Source organism: Nycticebus coucang, chromosome 18 (assembly GCF_027406575.1).
Source record: "Nycticebus coucang isolate mNycCou1 chromosome 18, mNycCou1.pri, whole genome shotgun sequence".
NCBI lineage: Eukaryota > Metazoa > Chordata > Mammalia > Primates > Lorisidae > Nycticebus > Nycticebus coucang.
The window spans coordinates 44,220,520-44,235,678 of record NC_069797.1 but is presented as its reverse complement, the minus strand read 5'-3'; the positions used below and the strand labels follow the sequence as shown (position 1 = coordinate 44,235,678).

Genomic DNA, 15,159 nt, shown 5'->3' with positions numbered 1-15,159 from the left:
GATGCCCACAAGGGAGACAGAAACAACAGTCCCTTTTGATTTTTAAATCAGAAGACCAGCTCTGATCTCTGGGCAACAGAAAACCCACCAGTCGCAAACAGTGTAGCGATATATAATAAAGACATCTACCAAGTTAAGCTGACATATTAATTATAACGGTAACTATGTAACATGGTGATTATCCTGAACAAGAAGCATTTCACACACATAATTAGTATAGCACAAGTTTCCCAAACTGTGGCCTGTGGAATAGAAGTTCCTGGAGATGTCAATACATGTTTGAATAAAAAAAAAACCTTGGAGTCAGATAAGTTTAGGAAATGCTGATACAATTTAGATAGTGAACCAAACCCCAATGGTTTATGTATATTTTCTCTTTTCTCTGTTAGGAAGCAGCATAGCATAAATGGTTAAGATTATAAGCACTGGAAACAGCCTGGGGTTGAATCTTGCCACTGACAAGCTGAGTAATCTTGGTCAAGTTACTAAGCTTCCCTAAAACATAGTTTGATTATCTGTATAGGGAGATAGTAATATAATTCACTTTAAAAGACAGTTCCTGGGATTAAATGGAATGCATCACATATAAATGCTTTAGAAGAGCTTAGTACAGAGTGAGGACTCCATAAAGACTGCTTATTATTATTATATATAAATCATACTATTATTAACAAATTCCCAATGTCTTATAGAGTTCTTGTCATACATCCTTCACACACACACACACACACACACACACGCACATTTCTTTTTTTTTCTTTTTTTCTTTTTTTTTTTTTTTAAGATGGGGGTTTTGCCTTGCTTCCCTGGCCAGGGGTGCAGTGGTAAGATCATAGCCCACTGTAAACCTTGAACTCCTAGACTCAAGAGATCCTCCCACCTCAGCCTCCTGAGTAGTTGGTCTATGCCACAGCTAATTTTTTTCTTTTTTTGGTAGAGCTTTGGGGGGAAGTGTCTTTCTATGTTGCCCAGGCTGGTCTCAAACTCGTGCCCTCAAGTTATCCTCCCACCCAAATTCTGGGATTACAGGCATGAGCCATAGCACCTGGCCAGATACCCACTTTTCTTAAAAGTCAAAAGTCTTGGCTCTGACTCCTGTTAGTTGAAGTATTTTGTGCCTCTGTCACCCCACCACCATAGTCCAGCCTGGGAATGATGGAACTCTACCTCTACCCTCCAGGGAAAGGGATAAGGAGAAGGAAGATTCATGCCCTGGCAGCATGGCCTTTGAAGACCCACTGTTTGCTTGTAGTCACTTTTATGCCCACTTGAAAGAGGTCATCTTCTGGTTGGACACTAGCTTGTATGGGAGCACACAGTCAAACAAGCAGAGTACAGGCTGTACTTTAGCCCCTACTTGCTCTTTTAGTTGAATGCCCTTGTGCAGTGAACAACCTGCACAACAATGCACGGCAGTTCTGACCTTGAGGCCCTGGAAAGGGCTGAGATGATGACTGTTTTAGAAAGAGGGTACTAGCTCTTTTTCTCCAACCAGTCCAAGAGATCAGCTCTGCACAAGCCCTAAGTGGATAAACCATCCTTTCTTTTTCTTCCTCCCCCCCATGTGCCCCGCCCCCCATTCATTAACACAGAGGCTGACATCAGAATACCCTTGGTGTGAGAGGATACCCCAGGCCCTGCCTGTTTCTCTGAAATCCCCATTAAGTTGGAAGAGGACACACCTGTGGAAAACAGAAGCCATGGGGTTACTTTCCCAGGTTTCCCCTGACACATAATGAACACTAACTTATGGTCTAAACCAGAGCAGGCCAGGGCTAGAGCAAATCTGACTTCTTGACCACAGTTTGGGGCAGTGAAAAACAGAAGTGGAGTTACTCCTGGCAGCTTCCTAATCTCCACTGTGTGGCCAAAATGTTTGGCTCCTGGTTAGACTCTCATCATCCCTTTAGGTAAACACTTACCCTGAAACAGGTTAGGAATAAAAAAGCAGACATTTCTGGGGGTCTGTTCTAGCAGTGGGTAGGGTGGAAGGCAGGCATACTCCCAATGTTCACATTCACCTCCCCAATCCTGACAGCCTTCGGAGGGGATGCTGCCTAGGGCACACTTTTCTGCCTAGGAACTGAGTCAAGCCTGACTCCTGGGGACTGGAAGGGCTCCCCAACTCTGTATGATGGTTCTCTCCTTTATAAAGTGAGGGCATGGATGAAGGGAGGAAGTGATCTTTAAGGCTCGTGGCAGCTCTGGCAGGCTTAGCTTTGCCCCTTTAGGGGCTTCTGTTCACTTCCCTCTAGTACTGCCTACCTGAAGAGGTAGAGGTAGTGTGATAGGAAAGGCTTACTCTCAACTCTATCCCAGCAGAAAGACCCCAACGCCATAAACATGCATGGGCAGCAGAGGCCTGTGTACCAAAGACAAATCTGCCTCACCATTTTGCTTAGGCTCTGTCTCTTGAAGAGAATTAACTGTCTAGGGCCCCAGCCAGGAGTTAAGGTCCTTCAGACTCAGTAACAAAGGCTGAGCATGAGAGGGAAGGGACCATTCCTGGATGTGGGGGAGGGGGCTGCCCTGGGGCCAGTTGTGCCCTAGCTCTCCTTAGGGTGGCTGTCCTTTTCCTTCCCAGAGATTTGGGGGCGGGGGGTGTCTATCTTTCCCTCTGAGTCTGGTGACTTCATCTCCTCCCCATCCTCTAAGGCTGAGAACTCTATCCCTAACCCATCTGCTCCCTGGGTCTGCAATCTCCAGCCCCTCTCTTCCTTTTTCTTCCTTGGGATTGTGATCTTCAAACCCCTCCCTCTCCTAGCCTCTTTATTGTTTTCCAGGCCTGGCCTGCCCAGCCGTGGCCAGAGGGGTCTGCAGTCTCTTCTCTTAAGGCCACAGCTCCCTACCCCCACCTTCTCCATCTCCTCCTCCCCACCCCCTCCCTCCGCCCCAAGGCATTATGGGAGGAAACAAGATGTGGGGCGAGAGCTGCGCGGGGAGAAGCCCGCAGTGCAGGGCCGGGCGGGCGCAGCCAATGGGGAGTGCGAACGGCGGCGCGCGCGGCAGGGGGGCGGGGGCGGGGCGCTATTTCAGTAGGGGCCGCGCGTCGGCCGCACTCGGCGGCAGAGCGGAGCGGAGCTGCGAGGCGCCAGCGCGGAGCGGGCGGGCCGGCGGCGCGAGGCGGAGCGCGGGCGGCCGGGGAAGCTCGAAGGGCGGACCGCGGCGGCGACAGATCGGCTCCGGGCTGCGGGAGCCGGAGACGGCGGCGGCGGCGGCTGCTGCAGGAGGAGCCCAGGGGACACTGCCCCTGCCCGCGCTCTGCCTCAGGCCATCGCTGCTCCCCAGGGGCCCGTGCGGACTAGCCTCCGTGAAGGTGAGCGGTGGGTGGGGGCGTCCCCCGAATAGCGGTAGCGTACGTCTCTGTGCGCCCCGGGCTTCGCCATGGTTCTCCTTCGGCCTCTTTACGCGGCCCCGAGGCCTAGAGCTGGGCTGGCCTCGTTGCCCTCAGCATTGATGGCCGGGTCGGCGCCACGCTCCCCTGCCACCCCTCCCTCCCGGCGTAGCCCGGCCTGCGCCACTGTCTGCCCTGGCGACCCCAGTGGCGCCGCTGGAGGTCCCAGGCTGCAGAGATGGCGCTCCCCACACCCCCCCTCCCCCGGGAGTCTGTGCGCTGCGTGGAGGCCACTGGTGTCAGGGACCGGAGGAGAGGGGGGGAGAGGGCTCGGGCATGACGCGGCTTCTCCAGCCGCTGCCACCCTCTGGGGCGTCTTTCCTGCAGCGAGGACGCCCAGTCACTCCGGCGCTGCTCCAGGCCGGGCGGGGGAGGGCGGCTGACCGGCCGGGGCCTGCGGACCCAGCCTGGTGGGAGGTGGGGAGAAGGATGCTTTCTCATTCCGCAGGTGCTGCCCTTCGAGACTGCATGTCTCTGGAGGATGGCATGGTGCAGGCAGACGGGCCCCTTGGAGAGTGGAAAGGAGGAAATGGAAGCATTTGTGTGTATTGGCGGGTGGGAAGTGTGGTTCATGCCATTCGGAGATTGCAGCCTGTGTTTTTGGTCTCAAAACCAAGGACAGAAGATGGGAGCTGTCCTGGAGTGTCCTTTTCGCTTTTCAGAGGAGCCCCTGGCTCGTGACTGAGGCTGCTGGCTTGGGGCCCTCTGGCCATCCTTCTAGCCGGAGGCCAAGGTCCCTCACTTTTTTCTCGGGAAGGAGGGGCTGGGCTGGGCGCCTTCCTATCCTTTTCTCGCTGGCACCTTGGACAGGGGTGGTTGGGGTTGGGCCTCCCCTCTCTCAGACGCCTGGGGGACCGAGGTGAAGAATCGTGGCATTGTAGTCACAAGACCAACATTATGTAACCACATGCTCTATTCTGGAGGGTAAGGTGGCTTTTAATTACTGTGGCAAAGTTGTTTCTTTGGACTTTGCGGCTGAGGCAGTAGAGCAGGTGAGTTTGCTGGCAAAATGGTGCCAATTTCGTGGTCTGTAACCATGCCCCGCCCCCACCTTGGAGTTTGTAAACAGTGCCCCCTTCTGAGTGGTAACCTGGAATACACCGCCAGGTGACACTAGTTTTCTTTACTTAAAGAGCCCTATAATATCAGAACATTCTCCCTGTGCTTCTGATACCTTTGCTCAAACCCTTTGAGGTTTGCCCCATTTATCTCTTTTCAACTATTGGCTATTAAAATGAAGGTGTTGATTTGCCCAAGGTCACAAAGCAAGTCAGGATTTAAGCAGGGCTCTCCTGAACTATGCCCAGTACCATGGAGGGCTCAGAATCCACTTGAGCCTCTCTCTGACTTTTATTTTCCTGGATGTGGGGGCAGAGAGTGCTAGTATACTACCCTTTTGCTCTGCCAGTCTCTCCTGAATTGGAACAGCCCTGCTTAGTTTGACAGTGCCAGATGAAGGTGCTTGGGATGCCGTCAAGGGTGCTTAGCTGGCAGCTGGCATATTTGCATTTTGTTAATCAGCTGCAGGTTGAAATAGTGGTTATGGGTTCTGCCTTCCTGTTGAGCCCATCTATCCCACAGGCTAGTGTGAACTCAGAGGTCATGGTGGCCTGGAATGGTAACCCAGGGATCTGTCCTTGAATAGACAAGCCCGTGGGTAGCCTTGTATCAAACAGTGCTGGAATGACAGCATCTTTTGTCCATTGAGCTGGGCCACTGAGTGGTGCTTTTGGGACTGGCATTGGGAGATTGTTACAGTTGTGTGATGGGACTGTGGTCAAGGACACAGGGCAGGATATTGCAGTTCATTCCCTCTGTTCCTACAGAGTACTTCACATCCTGTAGACTGCCAGGCAGGTCTTGAAATTCCTCTCCTCCCAGGAAAGATCCATGCAGAGTCTGCCCTGAAGCTCTGGTTGCCATGGCTCAGGTAGCAGTGATAAGAAAGAAGGCTGTTAAAATAGTAACCATTCTTCACCTTTCTTAGACTTTTTTTTTAAACCCTCCATCTCCAGGTTTTTCCCAATCCCATATTTTTATGCTTGCAAAAGTTATTTTGAGCCTTAAAGAATGAATGGATGTTGTACTGAGGAGAAGGATGGGACAGAGATGTGATGGACTGAATGACTGGCCAACTCTGAGGCTGCCTCCCTAGCCTTTCTCCTTCTAAGGGGCATCTCAGTCCTGAGTACTTAAGGGAAGATATAATTATTGTTGTGTTTGCTCCACTGGGCATTGGTGTGCCCAGAATATACCCTACCCCTTTTTGTTTGTATAGAATAGGAGTTGGCAGTCTATTTCTGTGACATGTCAGATAGTAAATATTTTAGGCTTTGCAGGCCATATATTCTCTCACAATTATGCAGCACTGCTATTGTAGCATGTTCCTGTAAGACTTGATTTTACAAAAACAGATGGTAGGCTGAATTTGGCCAATGGACAGCCTCTTGTATAGACTGTTCTTTTTTGCTCATTCTCTCATATAACTTTAGTTAATCCTTACAACAATCTCTCCAGTAGAGAGTTATCCTTATGCTAAAATGGAAATAATCAAATGCAGGAAGGCCAAGTGACTTGTCCAAGACTACAGCAGTTCAAAGTCAGGACCAAAAGTCAGATCTACTGATTCCTAGTCTGTCTTTTTACTATGATACCAATGATGTAATAATGGTCATTAAATCAAGGTCTTATTCTGTTTAGGTGTTAATGCCACCTGCTTTATCCTCAGGACAACCCTGTAGTTCCCATTTTATAGATGGCATGAAAACATAAAGGTTAATTTGCCCAAGGACACAGCTAGTAGGTGATATATATCACCTTGAATATCAGCACTGTTCAGAATATCAGAAACAGGTAACTTTTAGAGTTGGAAAAAGCTCATTTTACATATGATAAAAACTGATGGTTACTATGTCTTTTTTTCTATTTGCCCTGTATTTCTCAGGAGTATCTCTGTTAAAAGCTTAGGAGCTTTTCTCCTAATGTCTCATGTCTGTGTTTATTGTTGCCTCAGCCTTCTATGCCGCCTTCTCCCACTGAGACCCCACACCCAGCAGTTAATGTGTGTTGCCCAGAGCATAGATTTGTCAGCCTTACCTTTCTGGTTTTTTTTTTTTTTTTTTTTTTTGTGTGTGTGTGTGTGTGTGTGTGGTTTTTGGCCAGGGCTGGGTTTGAACCCACCACCTCCGGCATATGGGACCAGTGCCCTACTCCTTGAGCCACAGGTGCCGCCCAGCCTTACCTTTCTGCTTCTTCTGCAGTGTCACGATGTCTGACCGGAAGGCAGTGATCAAGAATGCAGACATGTCTGAGGACATGCAACAGGATGCCGTTGACTGTGCCACGCAGGCCATGGAGAAGTACAACATAGAGAAGGACATTGCTGCCTATATCAAGAAGGTGTGCTGGGAGAGCTATGGCTAATGGCCAGGGGTGGGGATTGACAGCTGAGCTGTCCTCCTGGAAGGGCTAGAGCTGGGGGACATAGGAAAGCAGGCATATCCCATGCAAACAAAGCCATAGGAGCCTGGAAAGCAGACAAATTAGGGAGCGACTCTAAATTGCCAAAGCATTCACCTTAGTTCTTAATAGCTTTGTTATGCGTATGTGTGTATGCAAGATGTGGGGGAAGGATAAGACCTATGCAGGGGAGCGTCAGTATTAAATATATCTGGCCCAATTCAGAAATGTTAGAAGATAAGATAAAGGATATTTGAATAATATAAATATATAAATTTTCAGGGAATTGCATCATTTAAAGTGGGGTATACTTATAATAATCTATCATATAGGGGGTTTCCTTTTCCTTCCCTTAAAAAGGACTTGGGTACTGCAGCATCCCATTCTTAAGAAAAAGGTAGGCTTGAATATATACTTGTTTTAAGTAGATGAGCAATATTGGGGCCATAGGTTCGGTCCCTGAAAAATTCCTGAGTGAATGGGTGACCGGGTGTGGTCAACATGGTGAGGAAGCAGCTGAGCCAGAAGTGAGAAGGGGTTTCAGGGGCCCCCATTCCCTGTCAGGACCCGTGTCCTTTGGAGACATGGTCTTTGATGTTCTTATCTCTGGTATCCCAGCAAGGATACATGAGAATGGCAGGCAGTAATCTGGCTCACAGAAATGGTGGGATCTCCTTGAGTTTTATTTATTTTTTTTTTATTAAACCATAGCTGTGTACATTAGTATGATCGTGGGGCACCATACACTTGGTTCATATATCGTTTGACACATTTTCATCACATTAGTTAACATAGCTTTTGTAGCATTTTCTTAGTTATTTTGCCAAGACCTTTACATTCCACATTTACTAGGATTCACATATACCCTTGTAAGATGCACCGCACGTGTAATCCCATTAGTCCCCCTCCTTCCCTCTCCTTGAGTTTTAAAGAACTCTGTTTTTCTACCCAGATAGTGGGATGAAAAGGAAAAACTCTTCGAGTCCTAAGAAACATTTTTGTGTGGACCCAAGGGTGCAGAGCCAGCTGCAGCTGCCAGCTCCGTGCCATCCTTTCCAGGGAGGGAATCCAGAATCATGTTCTCTCAGAAACAGAAGAATCCCTGAATTATCTGGTCCACCTTCTTGTTTTATTGATGGGGAAATGAGGACCCAGAGAATTTACTGTGGCTCTCCATCGTTACACAGATTCTTGAGCCAAAATTGAGGCTGGGTTTGGTTTTCACTGTTTCCTAGTATGTTGTGTGGTATGGGTGTGCTGTGAGGAGGCCAAGCAAGTTGTATGTTTAGCTCTGAGGGGACAGAGATACCCAATCTTGACAGCATTGGTGGGCCCATGGTGGCCATGTCTTCTCATGGCCATGGTAGGATGCATCTAGAATTGAGCCTGCAGGCTGAGCCACAGGTGGGAGGGAATTGCCTGATTAGCTTACAAGGATTTCCTTTATGGTTTTGATACTGAATTTGTACCCCTGAGGGAAGTGAGGAAAGTTCCTAGATCTCATGGCCAGGTCCTTGTTGTGGTGTATATAGGCCACACCAGTGCCTAGCACATGGGAGCACCTTTAACGTCATCTTATGTAGAACTGCTTCCTGGTACTCCATATGTTTTTGGTTCCCGTTTTGCTCTGATGTCTTGGTTTATGCTGCTTTGGTAATGTGTGAGGCAGTAGGTTGTGAGTCTCTATTGGTGTCATACTGTATGACGGCTGGGATGGTCCTTTATTACCATGGCCTCTCTGATTTCCTTTCTGAAGGAAGGAGGTGGGTTAGTGACGGTGTGGCAGTGGGGTAGCTTAGAGGGAGGAGAGATGATCAGGGTGTAGAGTGGAGGCTGAGGTGAGAGAAATAATGGAGCCTTTGTGGTGTTCCATTATTAATGAGGGGAGGAGAGTTCTTGCCAGTCTTAGAACCTGAGCTCCTGAGGTTCAGGGAGCTGAGGCCATGGGCTGGGGGGTTGAATGGGGGTGATAAAAACTGAACATGTGCAGTGCTGGGATTATAGGGAGAGACTCCCTTTCTGATTTTTTTCTTTAAGCTATCTTAATCACTTTTCTCCCCCTTTTGTTATTTTTTTAGGAATTTGACAAGAAATATAACCCTACCTGGCATTGTATCGTGGGCCGAAATTTTGGCAGCTACGTCACACACGAGACAAAGCACTTCATCTATTTTTACTTGGGTCAAGTTGCAATCCTCCTCTTCAAGTCAGGCTAGGTGGCCGTGGTGAAGGTGTCAGTGGCGGCGGCAGCGATGGCAAGCAGGCGGCGTTGCTGGGACTGTTTTGCACTGGGGCTAGCATCAGGATGTCCTCTCCAATGGCTGTGCTACTGCATGGACTGTATACTCGATTTCATGTGTATGTCGCAGTAAACAAAACCAAACTTCTTTCTGTTTAGTTGCCTGGGGAAGAAGGCTGCTTTATGTTTACTTTTCAAGACTTTAAAAAAATTTTTGGTTGTATTGCACTAGGAAATCTCTCCCACCTCTCCCTTTTCTCTTTCTCTCTCTATACAAAATAAAAGCCCTCAACAAAGCCCAAAAGACTAGGAGGGCTGAGGAAAAGAAATAGGTCTCTGGAGGTGGAACTAAAACTGTGCAGCTGCCTTTTCTGGGGTGGATGCTGCTTTGAGAGGGCCAGGGAGTTTGCAGGGGACCGTGTTAGGATTGGCAACGAGAGAGGGATAGGAAGGCAGGTGGAGGGATTGATCTAGTACCAGGGAGAATATTCCACTGAACTGTGATTCTACAGCTAGGGGCAGAGGGTGGGGCGGGGGTGCATTCTTTAAGGGGCCCTGAGATGTATTTGTCTGTGGTGTGTGGGAGTGGGGAGCAGACTTGTCTAGCTGTCTTTGTCAGAATTTCTAAGTAAGGGCTTTGTCTTTGTGGAATTACCTTCTTTTATTCTTCCTGCCAGAGATCTTGCTGTGAGGATGTTGGGGATAGGATTAGCTTGGTTCTTTTCTTTCCATTCTTTCTTCTCCTTCTATCTGCTCTCTGCTCAGCCCTCAGTTTTCTCATTCCTCTGGAGTTCTCTTAGAGCAGCCCCTGTTGTTAGTTGGCTGGCAAGAGAATTTCTGGTGACCGTAGTTCCTTAGTTAGGTCTTAGCAATCAAACCAAATCAATGTTTCCCTCAATTTTCCTGTGTGTTTGTGTGCGTGTGTGTATGTATGTTGTGTTTGGGGTAGAGGGAAGGGAGGGGGCAGGACAGTGTGGAATCTTAGGGTGTATGGTAGGTAGGGGGCACAGTTAGTTCTAAGGGGGCCTTTATGTTAAGAGCCTCTGGGGGTGTCTGTTTTGGGGGTGAAGACAGATGTCACTCCACCCCATCCCCAGTCATCTAGCCCAGACACTCTGCTTGCCCTGTAGTCGTCTGCTCCCTGGGGAGGCTTTAGGAGGACCACCCAGGACAAGATGGCCATGCTGCCGTTTGCTCTGGAGCTGAGTCCCAGTGGAGAAGGTCAGTGACTGTGGACAGTGGCAGCCTCTGGTAGGAGGTGAGATTGGAAGTGATAAAGGGCTGAGAGAGGCTTCGGGGGAGCTTTGGAGGAGGTCATCCTACAAAGTGATAAAGCCAGATATCAGGTGGAGCAGAGCTGTGAGTGGGAGGAGATTCCAAGGAGGGTCCAGGGGAAACCTTGTCTGTTAAAGGAATAAGGTGGGGTTTGGGGTGGTCACTGCTGATTCTCATGAATCACCTTCTAAACTCTCATGTGTAGGGTTAACAAGTGGGGGGTGGGGGATCCAGCTCATACTTTCATTTTCAAGTCCATTCTTTGGGTGGGTGGGGAGGCAGGAGGATGCCTCTTCCCCAAGCTCTTAGTGTGTTCTGAACTTGCTTTTGATACCTACAGGGGAGGGTGGGAACTCGGGTGATGATTGAGTTCCCTGTATCAAACCCTTCAGTGGGCACAAGACTGAGTGCTTGATGTTAGGTTTTATTTTTTTACGGATGTCCAAATCTCTTTTTCCCCTGCCCTCCCAGACTTGTGTGGCCAGTTGGAAGTGTCTGGTTTGTGGTTTGTGTTCATCTCTCCCTCATTTCTGGAGCAGGGATTGAGACCCTGCCATATCTCCTATGCTCTGCATCCACGCCTCTTTTGGACATTAAAGGTCGATTGATGCACCTCTGCACTGTTTGAGTTTCTTTGGGGGGTGAAGGGTTGGCCTGGTGGCAGTGGTGTCACATAGATGGGGGTGGGAAGTAGAGTAGAACGGGGACTGAAGAGAGATCAGGCAAGAGATAGTGGTTGGCCTGGAGCAGAACTTATTTGTAGGGCTTAGGCTTATGTTCCCTAAGTAAGAACTAACCAGCAGCACTCACCCACAGGGGCTCCGGGGTCCTCCCTCCCTTGTGGGGACGGCTAGTGAGCCACATTTCAAATCTTTGGTGTAGTAGATGCTGCCTTCCCAGCTGCTGTCCTGTACTGCCTGAGCTCAGTTTCTAAGAACCTCCGGTCAAAGCTCAGTCTCCTGCTCCCTATTTTCAGCGTCCCGGAGCCTGGGGAGTGTATCTATTAGCAAAGTCCTCTGGCCACTCAAGTGGAAAAGCTGGGGATCTTCAGAAAGAGACTCTGTTGGTGGAACCTGAGTGATTCTCTTGACTCTTTTGGGTTATCCTAGGTGACCTGCTGGGAGGTTCCTACCCCTACACGCAACTGGAGAGGTCAGCAATGACAGGACTTCTCAGAGCATCTGCCCTTCTCTGATCCTACGTTGTGCATCTATAATCCTTGTAGAGGTGTCAGGGAACCAGAGGTGCTTTGTCCTCTTTCTGTTGTCTGAAACATTTGCTGAGTTTCTTGTGTGTTTGGGTCTACAACGCTGTTCACACTGAATGAGGCAGGCAAGCTCTAGGCTTCTATGACACGTGCATTCTAATGGTAGAGCAGGCACATGCACATGGGTAAGCTTTTTTCCAACAGTGATGAATACGTTATCCAAGAAACTGCACAACAAGCTATTGAGTGTGGAAGTAGACAAGGTTCCTTCAGTTAGGAAGTTGATTGGCTAGATTTTGGGGAAAAGGCTCTACCTCTGGAGCAACAAGGTCTTACGCAATTAAGATGAGGGGCTCTAAAGCCCTAACTTCTGTTACTGCCTGTGCTGCCATGAGTAATTCGATAGAGCTGGATGGAGCCCTGGTGGGGAGAGAGGCCATGGTTCGCATTTCATCTGAGATGAGTGTTTCTAGGGCCAAACGTCATCCACTTCCTGCCTGATGCAGGAGGCAGTGCAGCTGGCATCTGTGGACACTGCATTTTTTCACAGGTAGGTACACAGTGCTCATCTAGAAGGCAAATCCTACAGGGCTTCCTGGGGTTCAGTGAGGTCCAGGAGGGAGAAGGATGTGAGTGTGGGTCACAGAAGGGGCTGTGGTGGGCAAATGGGAATCGTGGAATTCTCTTAGAATGCAGGTCACAATCAGAATTGTGGCTGGGCGGAGAGGGAGGTGGAAGCTCGATTTCTCCACCTCTCTTATCCTGATCTCCAGGCTTCTGGGGCTTCCCTTTGACTGACCCCCACCTGAATGGCACATGATAAGGCTGACCCTGGGATGCAGGGAAGAGCAGGGTGGTGACAGTCTAAGAGAGACAAATGGAGAACAACCAGTGTGGTAGGGGGTTGTCTCTGCTACCCTCAACTCCCATATCCTCTAGCTCAGACTTAGGGTGTGGCTGTTTCCTAACTTACTCCCTCACTGCCTTCTTGTCATTACTCAGAACATCCCTTTGACATCTTGTATGAAGCAGAACCTCTGCCCCTCCTTAATCTTGCCCTGTTTAATTCCACCATAGCACCTGCCGAGGCTTGTTATGTTTTGCTGTTTGTTGATTTCCCACAACTAGAATATGAACATTGTAAGAGCATCTTAACTGCTTTATCTTCAAGCACACAGAACGTTTATTTCCTATTGTGTAGGAAATGCTTAATAAATACCCATTGGTCAAATAAAGAAAGGGCATGAACAAGCATGGGCAGCCTGGCTTTTTCTGGAGACCAGGCACCCTCTTGCTCCCTAAGCCCTGCCACCTGGAAAGGAGTGAGAGGATCTGCGTTCAAGCCTCAGCCCCTCTTGCTTGCCAGCTGTGGAAGAATGAAATAATGTGTTCATAAAGTACAGTTTATTTTTAAAGCACTTCAGTTTATTTGTGTCGCTGAAACCTCAGAGCACCCCTCTGAGCTAGACATTAGCCACACTTTTGGATAAGCAAACAGAGGGTGCGTGACTGTGCAAAACCCACGTAGCTGGTAGCATTACTAGAGCTCTGCCCTGTGACTCACAAGGGCTTAACTGGGTTTGGCAGCAGGGGTCTCCCTGACACTTCTTGAAGTTAGGCCCAGCCCTCCGAGGTCAGCAGTGGATCTCCTGGGGCTCTGGTTTGGCAAGTGCAGGAAGGACAATTTCCTGTCTCCTTCCTACACCCCTCTGCCAAGGACTGAGGAGCTGATCTTTCCTCCTCAAGGCCTCATGAGAGAGTTAATGAGTTTTATGGTATCAGAAAAGAGAAATTCCCAAGGTTCTTATTTCTTAGGCCTCCCTGAATTAAAGGCATTGCCTCTTCACCACCCCCAACAGCAATGAGTGACCTATCACCTGTTTGGAGAGATCAGCTGTACCTATGTGTCTTTGTGATGTATTATGGTCTTGGTATCCATACCAAAGTACATGAGTACTCCTACCCACAGACGGCTATTATGCCAATATTCAAAGGTTCCTAAGAAAAGATAAGAGAACCAGCAGAACTCCGGGTTCCTGCTGCCTCTCCCCTCACTTTGCTCAAATAAAGACGTGCAGTGTTTGGTGAGGCTGCTGGCATTGTTGTACTAGGCTTTCTAGAGAGAGCCCAAATATGCAAAAACAAGTGTGGTGGCATGGGCAGAACAAAGACTCTAGAATCAGAAGACCTGGGGTTGAGTCTTAGCTCCCACTGTATAAGCTTGGACAAGCCTCTTGACTTCACTAGCCTCAATTTCTTCATCGTAAAATGGAGCTATATGTGTCTTCTCTAAAGATGATCAAGTGACATCACGTATGTGAAAGTGCTTTGAGGGTGGCGCCTGTGGCTCAAGGAGTAGGGCGCTGGTCCCATATGTCGGAGGTGGTGGGTTCAAACCCAGCCCCGGCCAAAAAAAAAAAAAAAAAAAAAAAGAAAGTGCTTTGAAATCGGAAGAGTGGTGAGAGTGGTGATAGTGATGAAGATACTGATTATTAGGCTATCTAATAAAGCTTGGGGAAAGAATAAAGGATTCTGGGAAGTGAGGCTCCCCAATCCCACCCCCCCCACTCCATTACACGAGCCTTTTCCTACCCTGCCCAATTGCACCCATGTCACAGGGAAGGAAACTGGGAAAGAAACAGACCTAAGGTCACATGAGTGTTTGGGACAAATGCGTTTTAGAACTTGATCTGAATCTCAGGCCAGGTTTGATCCTGGTTTGAGGAGGCAGAGAGGACTAATTCATCACCAGGTTCTGTGACCCTGCTGAACTGTGCACGTCCTGTGCCCGGAGGTGGTGTACGGTTCAAACTGGTGCAGTCATCACTACTATCTTATTCCGGAACATTTCATCACTCCCATCTGTAGTCACTCCCCGTTGCTCCTCCCCAGAAATCACTGGTCTACTTTCCATCTCTGAATTTGCCTATTCTAGACATTTCATAGAAATGGTATCATACAATACCTGGCCTTTTACTGGCTTCTTTCACTCAGCATGATGTTTTCAAAGTTCATGTGTGTTATAGTATTTATCAGTACTTCATTCCTTTTTCTGGCTGTGTAATGTTCTATCATATGGGTATATCACATTTTTGTTTATTCATCAATTGAGGGACATTAGGTTGTTTCCACTTCTCGGCTATTGGGAATAATGCTGCCATGAACATTTCAAGTTTTTGTGTGGACATGTTTTCAATTCTCTTGGGGCATATTTTATTTTTTGATGTCAGTGTACTTTCCTACTTTTTGGAGACAGGGTCTTTTGCCTGGGCTAAAATGCAGTGGTGCTGTCATAGCTCACTGCAACCTCAACCTCTTGGGGTCAAGCGACCCTTCTGCCTTAGTCTCCAAGCAACTGGGGCTACAAGTGAGTGCTACTGCACCAGCTAAGTTTTCTATTTTTTTGTTGAGATAGGTCTTGTCTTTCTCAGCCTTCTACTTTTTCTAAAACAAAACGAACAACAACAACAAAAAACTAAGGTTGGGCATTTTTTTTTCTGTAATGGGTTGGATAGTAAATATTTTAGGCTTTGCGGGCCATATGACAATGTGTGTCTAGTTATTGCAACTACTGGACTCTGCCTT

General features: G+C 48.4%; 1 protein-coding gene across 1 annotated transcript; it reads left to right on the top strand.

The window, feature by feature from the left end:
- The first annotated feature begins 3,050 nt into the window (after positions 1–3,050).
- DYNLL2 (dynein light chain LC8-type 2) lies at positions 3,051–10,979 on the top strand. Its single transcript, XM_053569492.1, has 3 exons — positions 3,051–3,316; positions 6,655–6,793; positions 8,932–10,979. The coding sequence occupies exons 2-3, from the start codon at positions 6,662–6,664 to the stop codon at positions 9,067–9,069; spliced, it is 270 nt and encodes an 89-aa protein (XP_053425467.1). The 5' UTR covers positions 3,051–3,316; positions 6,655–6,661; the 3' UTR covers positions 9,070–10,979.
- The last annotated feature ends 4,180 nt before the right edge of the window (positions 10,980–15,159 follow it).